The sequence below is a fragment of the Caretta caretta genome, chromosome 2 (genome assembly GCF_965140235.1).
Source record: "Caretta caretta isolate rCarCar2 chromosome 2, rCarCar1.hap1, whole genome shotgun sequence".
Classification (NCBI taxonomy): domain Eukaryota; kingdom Metazoa; phylum Chordata; order Testudines; family Cheloniidae; genus Caretta; species Caretta caretta.
This window is the reverse complement of record NC_134207.1, coordinates 81402751-81418806: the sequence shown is the minus strand read 5'-3', so window position 1 is coordinate 81418806 and position 16056 is coordinate 81402751. Positions and strand designations below refer to the sequence as shown.

Below are 16056 nucleotides of genomic sequence, written 5' to 3'. Positions count from 1 at the left end.
GTGCTACTGTTGCTGCCCTGCAAGTGGCAGCAGCCCAGGCCTGGAGCATTTCTGAGAAGCTCCATGTGCATGTTCTGAAGCTGCAGCTTACAAAAATCTTCAGAGAACCAGCCCAAGACAATTACCTACCCTAATCCCCACAGTGTTTCAGGATAAAGTTAAAAATGCAGATAGAAGCTCTGTTCATGGGGCAGGGATTCAGGCCTCAATACAAATAGTAACTAAAAATGCACAATATTTAAAAATAATAAATGTGAATCAACAAGTATCCTTTAATAATATCCCTTGCAAGTTCCTTTGGGAAAGAAAAAGCTTTCATTATACAAAAGAAACTATTGACTTATGTGTTTATCTATTTAAAATAAAGTTCTGGGTTTGTTTGTTTTTTAAAACAGATTTTGAATGTCCGTAATGTTTTGGTTGTGGTATCCCGCTGGTATGGAGGTATCCGGCTAGGACCAGATCGCTTTAAACACATCAACAATTGTGCCAGAAATATACTAGTGGAATACAGTTACACAAGTTCAGCTGTAAGTTATTACTGGAAGATTGACAATGTCAATATCTGAACATATAGGGCCATGTACTCAATTTGTATAAATTGTCATCGCTCAACTGAAGTCAATGGAGCTATGACAGTTTACACCAGCTGAGGATCTGCCTCATGGTAACCTTTGAGTGCTTAAGCTAAACCTAAGAGCTCAGTTAAAAAGATTCCTTCACTACTTTTCTCCTTATTAAGATTCCATAGACTCCCCTTTGTTTTTTTACTTCTTTGGAATTTTTCCTTGTGTTGTGTAATTTTGGTTTTGTTGCTTGTTAAACGTAAAAGTAAAAAAAGAAAAAAGGTTAATTTGACTGACTTACATCGGTAAAGACTATGGCGTTAGAGATCCCAAGTTAGAATACGTGCCTGATAACCAAATTCATGATAGGCAGCATCATGGTCTCACTATCTCAAATGACCCTGAGATTGAGTGAGGCCAAGTTCTAGTCCCATTGAAATCAATGGAAGCTTTGACGTTAACTTCAAAGAAGTCAGGATTTGGTCTGATACTTGTATCTTTTTTTTTCTTTTTTCTTAAACACCTCATTTGTTCTGATACACTGTATGAATCTCAGGTTATTTAACTACAGTGAGCTGTTTTTCAGAAATGATACAGTTCACTCTACACTGATTGTACAATTCAACATTTTTGATGCTTTATCAAAGAGAAAGCCGCTCTCAGAAGAAATTTATATGTACAGAAAAACATGTAAACAATTCATAAACAATAAAACACCAGACTTTCCCCATTTAAAAACTAGATTAGAAGAGTGGAAATCAAGAACAAAGAAAAGACTAAGGGTACAATTTTTGAAAAGCACCTAAGTGGATTGACTTTGAGTGGGACTTAGCCTCCTACATCACTTAGTTGCCTTTGAAAATGTTTACTTTACCACACTATACAGTGCTGATATAAACATTTTACAGCTTGATAACAAACCACCTGGTGGTGTTGCTCAAGTCCATGGTGAAACTATATTCCCTCTCCTATGTCTTCCCTTAACTGCCCACACTCCTGCTTAGCACAGAATCCCAGCAATCAAATGTATATGGTTTTAAGTAGTCTTCCAGAGTAATATTCAATTTGGGCATTACTCCTAACAGGCCCACGAGAGAGAGAGTAAGATGGGCTCATGGTTAAAGTATCTAATTTGTAGAGCCCTGCGCGGATACACAAATGTGTATCCGCATCCAATCCGCACGTTGCGGATATCTGCAGATATCCGCGGATAAGCAGGGCTTTACAGTGGGGGCTGGGCTGAGGCTCTGAGGCATCTCCACCACTGCAGGCTGGTTGGGCAGAGCCGTGTGGGCAGCTGTGGGGAGCTCATGCGGAGTTGCGGACCCTCTACCTGCCCTCAGCCAGGCAGGAAGCCTGGGGGGCTAGGACATGGCCGTGGGCTGCTCTCAGCCCCTCAACCCCGCACTGTGGGCAGGTGGAGGGTCGGTCGCAACTCCCCACGGCTCCCTGGCTGGGCTCCACTCTGGGGTAGCCGGGAGAATGGGGGAGACCTGTGAAGCTGCCCAGGGGCTGCTCGGGCCCCCCGCCCAGGGGAGGCTCTTTCCGTTGCCAGGCAACAGCTTTGAGCCACCCCTCTCCCCGGCTGGAGTTGAGTCAGGAAGAGCTGCGCTGGCAGCTGTGGGGAGCTGCGGCAGACCCTCCACCTGCCCTGTGCAGGGAGCCTGAGCAGCCTCCGACCCGTGTCCCAGCCCCCCAACCCAGGGCAGGTGGAGGGTCTGCTGCGGCTCCCCTAAGCTGCCAGCGTGGCTCTCCCCGACCTGGCTTCGGCTAGGGGATGGCTTGGAGCCATAGCCCTGACATGATAAGAGCCAGGCAGGCCGCTGTGCGGAGCCACCGTGGACCCTCCTCCTGGCCTGGACGTGGGGCCTGAGCAGCCCCCGACCCCGTGTCCCTGCCCCCCATGATCCCTGCCCAGGGCAGGTGGAGGATCTGTTCTGCAGTACCTCACAGCTGCCTGTCCATCTCTTACCGTCAGAGCCCTGCACGGATACAAAACTTGTATCCGCATCTGCACTGCTATCCGCAAAAATTGTCCATGTATATAAAGCAGATACCTGTGGATTTGCAGGGCTCTACTAATTTGAAGTCTAGTGATCTGTGTTCTGGTCCTAGCTCTGCCGCAGACTCCCTGTGTGACCACAGGAAAGTCTCTTAAACTTTTCTGGGTTTTGTTTCCTGATCTGTAAAGTACAGATAATAATTCTTTCTTATGTAATATATTGTGTAAGCCAGAGGTGGGCAAACTGTGGCCCGTGGGACCCTCCTGCCCAGCCCTTGAGCTCCCAGCCGGGGAGGCTCGCCCCCGGCCTCTCCCCTGCTTTCCCTCCTCCCCAGCAGCCTCAGCTCCCTGTGCTGCCAGCGCTCTGGGCGGCAGGGCTGTGAACTCCTTCCGGGCAGCGCAGCTGCGAGAGCCGCTGGCCTGCCCCGGTGCTCTAGACTGTGAGGTGGCGGGGCTGGCTTTGGCCAGGCAGTGCGGCTGCCAGTCCTGGTGCTCTGAGCAGCATGGTAAGGGGGCAGAGAGCGGGGGGGTAGATAAGGGGTAGGGGTTCTGGGGGGCAGTCAGGGAGGAGGGGGTGGTTGAATAAGCATGGGAGTCCCGGGGGGCCTGTCAGGGGTTGGGGAGCAGGAGGCTTGGATGGGGGTAGGGTCCGGGGGGGGGGGAGGTTAGGGGGAGGGGGCTCTGGGAGAGGGTGGTCAGGGGACAAGGAGCAGGGGAGGCTGGATGGGTCGGGAGTTCTGAGGGGGTGGTCGGGGGGTGGGAAGTGGGAGGGTGCAGATAGGGGGCAGGGGCCAGGCTGTTTGGGGAGATACAGCCTTCCCTACCCAGCCCTCCATACAGTTTTGGAACCCCAATGTGGCCCTCAGGCCAAAAAGTTTGCCCACCCCTGGTGTCAGCAATAGTATTTGCTCATACAGGATGAAATAATATTTGCAAAGTACTGAAATAGAAGTTATGTATAAACAGAGGCACCGACTTTCTAATGTGCCGGGGGTGTGTGTGTGCTCCACTCCACCCCTTCCCCAATCCTCCCCCCCCACCTCACCTCCACCCTTTCCCTCAAGCCCCCATTCCACCCTGCCCCTTCCTACCCCGCCCCTGCTCCATCCCATCCTGCCTTTTCCTGCCCTGTTCAGCCCCCTCCCCTGAGCACATACCGCCCTCACTCCTCTCCCTCCCAGCGCCTCCTGCATGCCACAGAACAGCTGATCGCGGTGGGTGGGAGGCGCAGGGAGGAAGGGGGAGGAGTTGATTGGCGGAGCCGCCAGCAGGCGGGAGGCACTAAGCCGGAGGGGGGAATCTGGCTGCATCCACCATTTTTGAGCAACCATGGAGTCAGCGCCTATGGGTATAAGTACTAAGTATCAAAATTATATTTTCCTCTAATTTTCCCAAACAGTTCAAATTTTGAAACTTCAAGTTCCCTACCTCCTGCACCTTACCATCCATGCCAGCTTCTCCTGCCTCTTAATGTTTCTGTTCCCTTCCTGCTCTTCACTCTAGAAGATATAAATCATGTTTGTAGATATGCATGTATGTGTATAATATGTAATTGCCAACTCTAAAAGGATCCAGGCACCTGGAATCAATTGTTTAAGGGATACTTCAAAAATCACACTTTTGCATGAAAAAGTCCTCCTACTTCTGATACAAAGTGCATCTAAGATGGTTATAACTGAAAGAGATAAGAATTTTCTTTCCCCCTTTTCTGTTTGTTTACTTTGTGCATTTCACAGCACTTTGTGTATATTGAGTTTCACTGTTTCCTTATATAGTCAGTCCATTTCCTCTCTTTTGTGTGGGTTGTGAATTGTTCATACAGCAGCAGGGGAAAGAAAAATATTCTTTCAAAATAGGAAAATGTGGTTGTAAAACAAAATTGTCCTCAGGGAGTCAGGATTTACTTTTGGTGCGTTTTTTTTTAATGACTTTATTTCAGATTGATTCAGTTCCTTTTAAGGTTTGTGTAATTTGATCTCCTTTGTAGAGGTTAACATCATTCAGTGAAATGTTTATCAAATGAATGCTAAAGATACTAGTGCTGTAGATAGCAATTGTGTCTGTGGTTCTTGGAAAAGTGCTAGTTTCCAGTAAAGGATCAAAGGCATTTTGTAAATTATACATGAAATGTGAGAATTGCATGCTAGTAGGAAGGAAACAGGTTTTTACAGCAGGTTCAGATGTGTTTGATACTTACACCAGACATGAGAAACTGGAGGCCCTGCATTGTCGTCAGCTCGTAAACACTGTGTGTTGATTTGAACACGGAAACAGTGAGACACAGACACTATAATGTGATTAAATATGGAGGCTGTATTTTTATTAACAAGTCATACCATACTATGATAAGCCACCCCACACCCCAATGTATTATAAACCTCAACATGAGAGTGAAGGTCATCCTTAGGTCTGCCAGGCACCCCAGACTGGAAGCTAGAGTCCTGACCCACTTCTTTCCTCCATGCTGGAGGTAGGAGACACAAGATGAGGTAAGTCACAAGCTCCATGAGACATATAGGCATACTCCATTGCTATTCCATGAAAGTGCTTGGGACCAATGCCCAGGCAGCCTGCTGGGTTTAGGGCCTTTAATTGTACCCTTCCTAATCCACCAGATCATACCAAAGTTATAACAATTGTAATTAAATTTCTCAAACCTCTTGGATGCCATGTGGAAGGTGAAAAAACTCACACAGCAACTTGCTAATCTCACCAGGTAAGGAAACTGCAGAACTGGCTGTCAAGTTAGCCCCTGGCATCAGAGGAGATCCAGCATTAGTAGCTTAAAAGTGGGGCTGAAACAGAGAGCCTGCAAGGCTTCCCCACCTGAGAAGCAAACCTTATCACTGCCTTTTCCTCACTGCACCAGATGGGAGCCAATCATCTAGCCCTGCACCCCCTCCTCTGTCCACCTACCCAGTGGCAGCAGGAGTCAGCCTCATCCCATACCCACCAGAGGTGAAGGGGGAGTGTGGGAAGCAAGGTGGCATGTGGAACAATGCATTAGCTGCTTCTGGGTGAGATATGTCTCCACTGCTCCTGCCTCCACCAAAACCCCAGCTGGCTATTGGGGTGAGCACTTTCATTCATTTTTTGGTCCTAAAGTGCAAGATAGTGAGTGAAGCACACATGTTGGTCCACTCCCGATTAACATGGTGTTACTTCAGTGAAGTCACACCAGTGTGAAGTTATTATGTTTATCTTATCTATTCATTCAGCTCTCTTCCTTATTATCTGAGTGCTTATTGGGGCAGTGCCCAGAGCCCCCAGTTAGGTTCAGAGGTCCATTCTGTTAGGTGATGTAGAGAGGAAGACAAGATCCTTGCCCTGAAGAGCTTAACTGTTGTAAGCGAGGTCAGAGTCAGGGCGATAATTCCTTTTGTAACTATGAATAAAGGTTTTAGAGTTGCTCAAGACAAAAATTTACTAAATAAGAAAGTTAGGTTGTTAAATATACAAGTCTGAATGATCACAATCTCTGAACTATGAATATTTTAAACTGATTACACTATTAAGTGTAGTGAGTCACCTCAAAAGAATGTTAGCAGTGCACAGAAAAACAAAGTGGTCTTTACTAGAAGGCAAGAGATTACTGAAATCATATTTGTGTGATTTTTTTTTTCCAGGAAGAATCATCTAAGCAATTGGGAAAGAACAAAAGAGTAAGAAAGGACAAGAAGAGAACTGAACATTAATTCATTTAAAAACAACATTATAAAGTTCAGTTTCCACATATTTATATAAAATTAAATATGAATCTTTTCTGCAGAAAAGATCCTCATATGTTTTATTCCACAGAAAAAACAACAAGGGTTTAGAAACATTTTCTTTCTGTTCAATGATGGCCTCAGCCTTCTGGAATGGAGAGCTTAAATAAAGGAGTTTTCCCTACTCTCATACTTTTAAACTGAGTCCTGTGCATACCCAGAACCATTTTTTTTTGTCAACTACAGTTGATTCAGGCACAACATGGATTAACTGGCCTCCATACCATCAGGTCACTAGTCAAGTGCCTGTCTTGGCCTGGGACTCAGTCAGCAGGGTTCTTCAACATTGGGATGAAGACACAAAAACTTTGGAATATTGTCTTTTAAAGCTTTCTGTACCAAAGAAAAAAAGCAGATAGCCTATTGCTAAATTGACTTGGAGAGGCTCTCTTGTGTATCTAGTCCTTGAGCATACAATTTGGAGTCTGCTTGATGAAGTCTCAAGAGCTATCACGAAGAAAAAAAAAGAAAAAGGTGGCAATCCACAGAATATAAAACTCACTTTGTCAATCCATTGAGAATTTTGTTGCATGTGTGTCAGGCTGAAATTTGTGTAGGTGAGGTGCCCTAAAATTGAAAGGGCCAATGTTTTTGAAACAGGAATTTTGAAATCATGTATTTCACCTAATAATGAATATTAAATATCAAGTATCTGTACAAGTGGTTCTGTTTTGTTAATTGTGTAGAATCTTTCATGCCAATAATTTTCCCCTCTCATAGAGCTTCCAGATTTCTCTCTACTGTTCTACAAATTTAGGTCTTGATCCTGCAAAGGGAGTCAATTGGATTCCTCTTTTGCATTAAGGACCTGCCATGTGGATCCTGAGGTTTTTCCCCCTGTATCTCTCACTTGAATGGATGTACTCAATTAGCTGAGGGTCTTTTTCATCTCTAACTTTTATGATCTTTAATTGCTAGGGTTGATAATTTCTATTTGAGTTCTAACAATAAAGCCACTTTCATAGGCTTGGCCCACATTAGAAAATTTTAGTGGTATAGCACTATCAGTGGGAGGTATGCATTTTTTAATTACATTTATATATCAGCAAAAGCCTTAGTGTAGATGTAGTTGTACCAGCAAAAAAAGTGCTTTGACAGTATTGTTTATTTTGTTCACCAAACTGGTATAAAATATACTAGCAAAATCACGTTTTTGCTAGTATAACTTGAATCTGCCCTTGAGTTGCTGGTACAGTTATACCCACAAACATTTTCTACTATAGAACTGGGCTGATTAAACTAGTTACACCAGAGTGTCACACAGCAATGGAGAAATCTCATAACAAGTTTAGTCATACCAAAGTTATGGATAAGTTATTTAATGGCCTGACTTCCAAAAGAACGGAACACCCACAGATCTCTTTGCAGCTGTTTAGTTATCTTACAGATGGATTCATTTAAAGCCAAAGTACTGTCCTTTACTTCTAGTAAACTGTTGACAAATATTCCCAATATTCCAGTGTTTTTCTCAGAGGTAGAAATTGCTATTATGTAAAAATAGGTGGGGCTTCAGATATTTTAGACACTACCGATTCCAGTCCCATGATGATATGAATGTTTCATTTGTTCCTTCCAGAATGCACACTTTAGCTCATGTTTTCAAAAGTGACTAGTGATTTTAAGTGTCTAAGTTTTTAGATGCCCAAGTTGAGATACCTTAAAAGGGTCTGATTTTCAAAAAATGCTGAGTCCCTACCCCCTAAAAAGCAATCCCTTTCTGGAGTGTCAAGTCAAGCACCCTAAAATCGAGGAACTCATAATCCTTGGTCACTTCTAAAAATTTAAGTCTATATTTCTCCTAAAATAAACTATAGCAAATCAGTGCTTAAGTTGAAGGAAATTGGAAAGCAGACTAGCAAAGCTAAGAGACTTGAGAATCCTTAGGAAAGATTGACATGGAAGTCTGTACGTTAGAGCTGTTCAGATAATACTAAAAATGATTTGCAGATATTTTAGTGAATAAATGTGGTAACTTTGCTAAGATGTTATTCATGGTGTCATATGGTTTGTTGTTTGAATACCTTGACCAATGCCAATTTATTTATGAAGATGTTAGAGAATCCCAAAAGTTCCATGAATTTTAGCCCAAATAATTATTCAGCTGAAAATTCAGATAAGCGTTGGTTGCCATTTATTTTCCCATTACAAAAGATTGTCAACGAATCAGTGAGCAAAAACAATCCCATTTCATTCAGGTAGCAAACAACATCTCTGAGAGCAAATAGTCAAAATGACAGTATGTATGTGTTTGTGTAACCACTGGTGTTTAAATCCCCCTCTGTGCCAGTCCAGAGAATAGAGGACTTATTACAGCAGCCAGCTACTGAGCTGTCTCTCTTTAGCTCATGCAGCTCCTGGTTTTAGCTCTGGACGTTCCCAGTTCAGTCCCCTTTGTGTCACCTCCAGGAAGGTGGCCATCATGCTTGCATTTGTTTCTTCTGCAAGAATGTTAGCTGCTGGCAAACTACCTCTTCTGGACTGATATGATAAGAGAAGTTATAGCCTTTTTTTTTTTTAAAAGGTATTTTTCTAATTTAAAACTTCCTTGACTGAAAACAAAGTTTTTCTTGTAGCTTTCCACAAGATGCTTGTTTTTCAACAAAGCATGAGAATAGATTTTTGTTCCAAGGGGTTGGGCTCAATCGTTTGATTGCATACACCTCTCTGTTCATTGTCCTTTAAAGCATAGAAGGGCAGCCTAGGTCAGATGTCAAAAGGTTTAGGTTTGATGTAGATAAAGACAAGTGAGATGTTTATTGAAATCTGACAATGAGGATGTGCATGGTGTTCAAGGATACTCTGCTGGAGTACAACTTGTGTAACTCTGAGAATGTTATTTAATTCAAGTTTAATGTGCTTGTAAATTCTAGATGGATGTCGGTTTTATTCTGATCAGTACATTACAGGGAACCTTTCTAGCTTTAATCTCTCTAGCCGTGATAGTCTGTTAGGTATTACAGCTCTGATGTAATCCACCTTCTTGGTGATTTTGAGATACGGCTATGGGCAATAAAAGGCACAGTTGTGATCTCTAGTATGTGCCCATTCAGAGGAGTATGGGGGGAGTAAGACACCCTCTCTCTTCTGAGAGAGATAAGGATATCTCAGGGAACAGCAGCCTCTGCAAGGCTGATTTTCCCCCCCCATCACATGCAGATTGGCAGGGAATTGGATGGAGATTTCACTTTACTGTTTCCATGCCAGTTTAGCTGTGCCAACCAGCATGTGGGGGAAACAATCTGGGTTGGGGATAGGGTTGGAGTGAGGGATGAAAGAGGCAGTATGTTGAGACGGAGTCAAAATATGGTCCCTGGTCTGCCCCTTAACTCATCAGGGCTTTTGGCAAAGACACAATCTAGTCCAAAATAAATGGACATTCCTATATTTCACTTTAATAGTGAAACATGTTATCTTAATTAGGTGAATTTCAGTATCCTAAAGGAATAGCCCCAAACATTGCAGTAGTATTACTTACTATTGCAAGCTGTAGTGCTTTGGAACTTTGCTGCAAAATATTATAGTATTTTCATAAGGATTTGGATGGATGCATTTAAAAATTAAATCAAAATTTAAATACAGTGCAATGCTCCCTCTCTGAACACAACAATGCTACATTTACTATGGGATCAGCTAGATTTAAACAAATCTTGTAGGACATTAACTGGCAAATAGAATCAAACAAAGAAGAAATGTGCAAAAGTCATTCTAATTCCTTTACATTAAAACCCATTATCCAAATATATTTTATTAGAAGTATAAAATATAATGGTGCTTTTAAACAAGCAAAGAAACTAAATGCTGTTAAATGTCCCCTACCACTGTAATTCAGATACCAAATTATGGACTGTATACATATTTAATCCAATAAATGTGAAAGGATTTTCCAGTAGGCTGGAAAAATAAACAGATCACTCTATCAGATGAAAATTCAGAGAGAGAAATTAATATGGCATCAATCCCTACTCAAGTCATTAAATACAGCCTCCTCCTCCATATAAATATGCCCACAAAAAGGTGAAAATAGCAGTTGGAGAACAGAGGGGGAGAAGGGTGCTTTAAATTTTTTAAATTATTTTGATTGCAATGATTTTGCTATATTGGAAGCAAAACAGACTGCCCCTGAAACCGAATTGATGACTCTAGGACCCTTAGGTGCCTAGAAACAGTATCTGCATTCCTTTTTCTTGGTGGTTAAATTGAAGTGGCTGTCATTCTGCCAACAGCCCTTTGACGTTTATAATCTGGTCTCTGATAAGGATTTTTCAAACACACACACACACACGCAACGTTGTTAGAAGTCTTTTCTATCAAGGTGCTGGGTTCTCCATGAGCCAAGGTGAATTCAAAAGGAATAACAGAATACTGAGAGTTAGTTCCTGCTGGTCTTATAAACTGCAAGGTCCTGGGGCCAGATGGTTTTCAGAATGGTTTTTGATTACGCTCAGTGCAAAGTTATTTAGGTTGAAAAAAAGATAGCATAAAACATTTAATCCAACACTCCTACCATGTACTTGGAATTTTTCAGTACATAAATCTAAAAAGGATTAGTTTGTTCTTAAACCATTTTTATTTTTTACAGGAAATAAAATCATTTTATTAGCCCAACATAGCAATTTAAAATTTTGAATTGTAATAATAGTTTGGTCTTGTAGTGTCTTAATACTTTGAAAAGGCGTTCAGTGCAGTTCTGTTACCTATTACTGTACAGTTTTATGTTTGAAGTTCATACTTCTGGGGGAATTCTGCACCAAAAAATTAAAAATTCTGCACACTATTTTAAAATTCTGTAAAATTCTGCATATTTTATATGTCAAAACACCACAGTATAATCATACCAGTTTCAATTATTTTGGTAATTTATTTCAAAATAAATGTCAGCAAGTATGTCTGTAATAATACAGACAACAAAAAAGATTCAGGAAATGTTTTTTGACCAATAAATTTCTTAGTAGGCATATTAATACAGAACTTTGAGTTATAATTCATTTAAACTACAATATAGAAATGTATTTCCCGCAATGCAAAGGCTTGGGGGAATCAGGGCTAATATAGGAGCTGAGGAAGAGGGAAGTAATTGCTGGAAAGAAGCCTTGGAATGAACCTGCAGGGTTGTTGGATGTGGGTGGGAGAAGTATGGAATAGTTTTTTGGGGGAGGAGGAAGGGAGGGAATTGTGGAGCCTCTCCCATGCTGACCCTAGCCTATCATTCAGTCAGGCACATTTGCCCTGTCCCCATGTGGCTCTGCCATAAGCCATATTCAGCCCCCACCACTGTCTATCACTGCTATAGCCATTCTGAACCCCAATCTGCAAACCCCTGCAGCAGCCCAAAGTGCCCCATGCTGTCTGTCCCCACCATATGCTGTGCCTCCTCACCTGCCCCCCTTGGCAGGGCACTTTGAGGAAAGCTGCCTCTTCTCCTCCCACTTCCCCCTCTGCAGCTGGCTGCTCCTGAGTAGGAGCAGCTGTGCTCTATTCTGGCACCATAGTAGCCTGGGTGGGTGAAGAGCCTAACTGCAGCACCTCTCTGGCAGAATGTATTTTCCGCGGAAAAAACTTCTGCAGGGGACCTGAATTCTGTGCGTGTGCAGTGGTGCAGAATTCCCCCAGGAATAATTTCATTATGAATGCCTGCAAGGAAAAAATCCACAAAACCAACTGTGCTCACTTGAGCATATTCGATTTTCACACCGACTATCTAGCACGTTGATTTGAATGAAATTTGCTCTTTTTATAGAATTGCCACTAAACTTTTTACACAATATCCTGCTGGAGGCACATGTTCAGCAATCTATTAGTACCAGTTATCTGCCGTAGAAGTTCTCCTAGTTATTTACAATTTTATTTAATTCTAAGCTTTCAAGTATAGTTAGTAATAGTCTAGCTAATAATTCTCTCTCCCAGTTTCATTATAGTTACAGTGCTGCTGCAGAACTCTGCTAAGAACTAATGGAATAGATCCCTGGTTAAACTTTGACTACATTAGGAATATTTTTGAAACATTTCTCAGTGTTGCTAACAGTGTTGGGAGCCTTAATATAGGCAGCCTGTTGGCTCCCAACACCTTTTTTTTAATATTCTGCTGATCCATCTGATGGCTGCTTACTGGCCTATGTGAAATAAGTTTATGAGCTTGGTCTATTTATCATACCACTAGAACCTGTACGATAATTGGCACTAGCTAGCTTCCTTATAGCCCCGGATTGGAGGTACCATACACACTCTACTACATTCTCCCTCCTAAAATTGGTATTCAGGATCCTAGACCCTGCTTCATTTCTAACAATACTAGAGATATTCAAATTAATAAGTTCAGATTCTCATATTGTGTAAACTGGTTAGTATGGTGTTCCATTGATAGGCCTTGTTGCAAGATTGGGGTCTTTATACAATTTCCTTTCAACCCTCAGCAGACTTTTCCATAAGTACATTACTAGAAAAGACGTTATTGTCTCATAGTTTTAGATTGTAAACTCTCTTGGGGCAGAAACCATCTGTGTTTTGTGACAATACTCTGTCCTTGCCTCTATGGGTCCCGCGTTTCCTGGCGGATTTTGCTAGCCTCAGAGGCTCATTGTGACCCTCCACGTAACCCTTCTCTCTCTAGAGAGAAGGGTCACAGTCTACTGAGCCATTTTCATCATAAGCCAGTGAGGGACGTGAGGAGAAGTTATCCTTCCTTGCACAGTCTCTGTTGTCTCCCAGTCTCAGTGATTAATCAGGGGGCAAAGATCAGGGGGGGAACCTGGGCCCACCCTCTACACCGGGCTCCAGCCCAGGGACCCTATTAGTATCAGCTATGGTAGCTGACCTTTTAGAAACATGACATGTACAATTCCCTGGGCTACTTCCCCCACACAGCAGCCCTTACTTCCTCAAGCTCCACTTCACCCTTACCTCAGGGCCTCCTTCCTTGTGCGTGATATGGTGTGTACTACTCAGTCTCTCCAACAATGCAACTTCCTCCCACAGCTCCTGACATACACCCCCACCTGACTGGGAGGCTTTTAACTAGTTTCAGCCAGCCCCTGATTGGCTTCAGGTGTCCCAATCAACCTAGCATTCTCCCTGCCTTCTGGAAAGTTCTTAATTGGCCCCAGGTGTCTTAATTGACCTGGAGCAGCTGCCATTTCGCTTATCCTGGTACCAGGGATTTGTTTAGCCTGGAGCTAATATATCTATCTCCCACTACTTTTCTATAGCCATCCGGCCTTGCCCCGTCACAGTTTGTATAGCGCCTAGTGCAATGGGGTGATGGGCCATGACTACGAGGCTCCACGATAATATAAATAATAGCTATAAAGCTAATACAGTAACTCCTCACTCAAAGTCATCCCAGTTAACGTTGTTCTGTTGCTGATCAATTAGGGAACATGCTCGTTTAAAGTTCTGCAATGCTTCCTTATAATGTTGTTTGTCAGCTGCCTGGTTGTCCACCGCTTGCAGAAAGAGCAGCCGTTGGAGCTAGCTGGTGGGGGCTTGGAGCCAGGGTGGACTGGAAATCCCCCCATCAGCTCTCCTAAGTTCCCTGTGCAGCAGCCGCTCAGCAGGCTATCAATTGCTGGGCAGTTCAGCTGTCCCTCCCCTCACTGCCCTGTGCTGCTGCTGCCCTCTGCTTTGGAGCTGCTCCCGGGAGCCTCCTGCTTGCTGTGCGGGGGGGGGGAAGAAGAGGGGTGCTCAAGACAGAGGGAGCTTGCTGGCTGCAGCTGCTGTCTCAACTTGCTGATCTACTTAAGAAGGCAGTGTACTTAAGAGTGGGGTCAGCATACTTAAAGGAGCAATACGCGTCTCTCTCTCACACACACACACACACACATGGTGTGTGTCTCTGCAGTCTGTCTCACACACACACACAGTGTGTGTCTCTGTCTCTCTCTGCCATGCTATCTCCCCTCCCTCCATTCATGCTGCCTTGTAGAGTGTGAGGCTACATTAACAGCAATGGGTTAACCCTTGAGGGCTCAGCCAAGTGCTAGTTGATCATTTAGCAGTAAGGCATTCCCTGGGAAATATCCCACCTTCTTCCACCCTCTGACTTCACCACCTCAACCAAGCTTCACAATCATCATTGCTGTGTACAGTATTAAATTGTTTGTTTAAAACTTATACTGCGTATATATGTGTGTGTGTGTGTGTGTGTGTGTATATATAGTCTTTTGTTTGGCCGAAAATATTTCCCTGGAACTAACCCCCCCCCACACACTTACATTAATTCTTATGGGGAAATTAGATTTCACTTAAAGTAGAATTTTTCAGGACATAACTACAACATTAAGTGAGGAGTTACTGTAGTGTTTTTGCCTTTAAAGACTGATATTAAAAGGGAGCAGTTAGAAGGCAGAACTTGCTCTGTATTTGGTACTTTTCTGTCCTATCAAGCATTGCTTGAGTCTTATAATCAGCAAATGTCCAACAAAAAGATGTTTCCAAACTCCTGACAGGGTTAAACTGAGTGTCTAAGTTAATGGATTTCTTTGCTTATGTATGTATAATAGGAAGAAAAACTCTAGTGGTAAGCAGGTCTCTTAAATTTTCACATGTCTAAATGAAAGCTGTCATTTCTATTACTATATATGGAAATAGTGGGATGCTGCTCCTTTTCATTTTCAACCAGATAATCCCATGTTGAATTAGATCCAGCTAACTTAGTTTAGATCAAACTTCAGGCTGTGGTAACGGGGAATAAAACAGTTTGTAGCACTGCTTAGCTGTTGTTAAGATCTGTGGTTTGTACAATGATGCCTGGAAATGAGATAATGCTCAAAGTAGAAGTGAGTATCTTCTTATATAGTTTAAATTCTGATATCACTTACATAGTGTGCAGATTTTTGTATGAAAAATAATGTTCTGCATGTCTGTAGTGCCTTCTATCCAATGTTTATCTGAAAGCATTTCGCAAGCAATAGTGAATTTACTCCAACACCCTATAGAGTAAATATTTGTATTCCCATTTTGAAGATGGGTAACCAGAGTCAAAGGTTGAAACCAGCATTTGCAAACTTGGATACTTAAAGTTAGACCCTAAAAACCGTTTTTAAGTTTCTGAATAAAAGTGGCTTGATTGTCAGAGTTGTTTCACAGCTTCCAATGAGTGGCTTGTGAACAAATAACAATCTAATGTGTGCACACAATTGGCACTCCATTTCTATCACCAGCCCTATGAAGTCATGGCCCCATTGAAGCCAAAAGCAAAGCTCCCACTCACTTCAACAGGGCCAGGATTTCTCCCCTGTTTTTCGGAAGTTAGCTTCTGATCCTGGTTCACTAAAGTCAATGCATGCCCTTATTGGTTAACATCAGTCCAAGAAATATCAGATATAATTTTGCTGTATATGAGCTTTGAACTATAGAGACTGCATAGACAGGAAAATATTAAAAAAAAATTCTGATCTCCATGACATGGACAACATCATTTTATATGGTTGTACATCATCAAGCAAATTGGAACGCAATCCTACAGCAATATAAATAATAATTTGTTGTTGCTAGATAAATACCGAAGAAATTAGAAATTAAACCTATTTTTCTTCCCTAGAATTAAGTCCCTGCAAATACATGTAAATGGGAAACAAATTCAAGAGAAAATCTGGTGTGCACACTATGCTAAAAATAAAAAATTCTTGTCTATAATAAGAAAGAGTGAGCAAGAAAGCAATTTTTCAAGCCAGCTTTTCTGACCTCCATCGACAAGGATCAGCCTGAAGGAAACACAATGTGATGT

At 42.5% G+C, this 16056-nt stretch overlaps 1 protein-coding gene across 3 annotated transcripts in view; it reads left to right on the top strand.

Annotated features, from left to right (window-relative positions):
* IMPACT (impact RWD domain protein) overlaps window positions 1-6995 on the top strand; it is a 39534-nt gene extending 32539 nt beyond the window's left edge. For 2 of the 3 annotated variants that reach the window (XM_048840497.1, XM_048840496.1), the window contains exons 10-11: window positions 396-530; window positions 6195-6995. In XM_048840497.1, coding sequence (XP_048696454.1) covers window positions 396-530; window positions 6195-6263 — 204 coding nt within the window. In that variant the 3' untranslated portion in view covers window positions 6264-6995. The remainder of the gene's footprint in view (window positions 1-395; window positions 531-6194) is intronic. The other variant, XM_048840498.1, reaches the window with a different exon arrangement.
* The last annotated feature ends 9061 nt before the right edge of the window (window positions 6996-16056 follow it).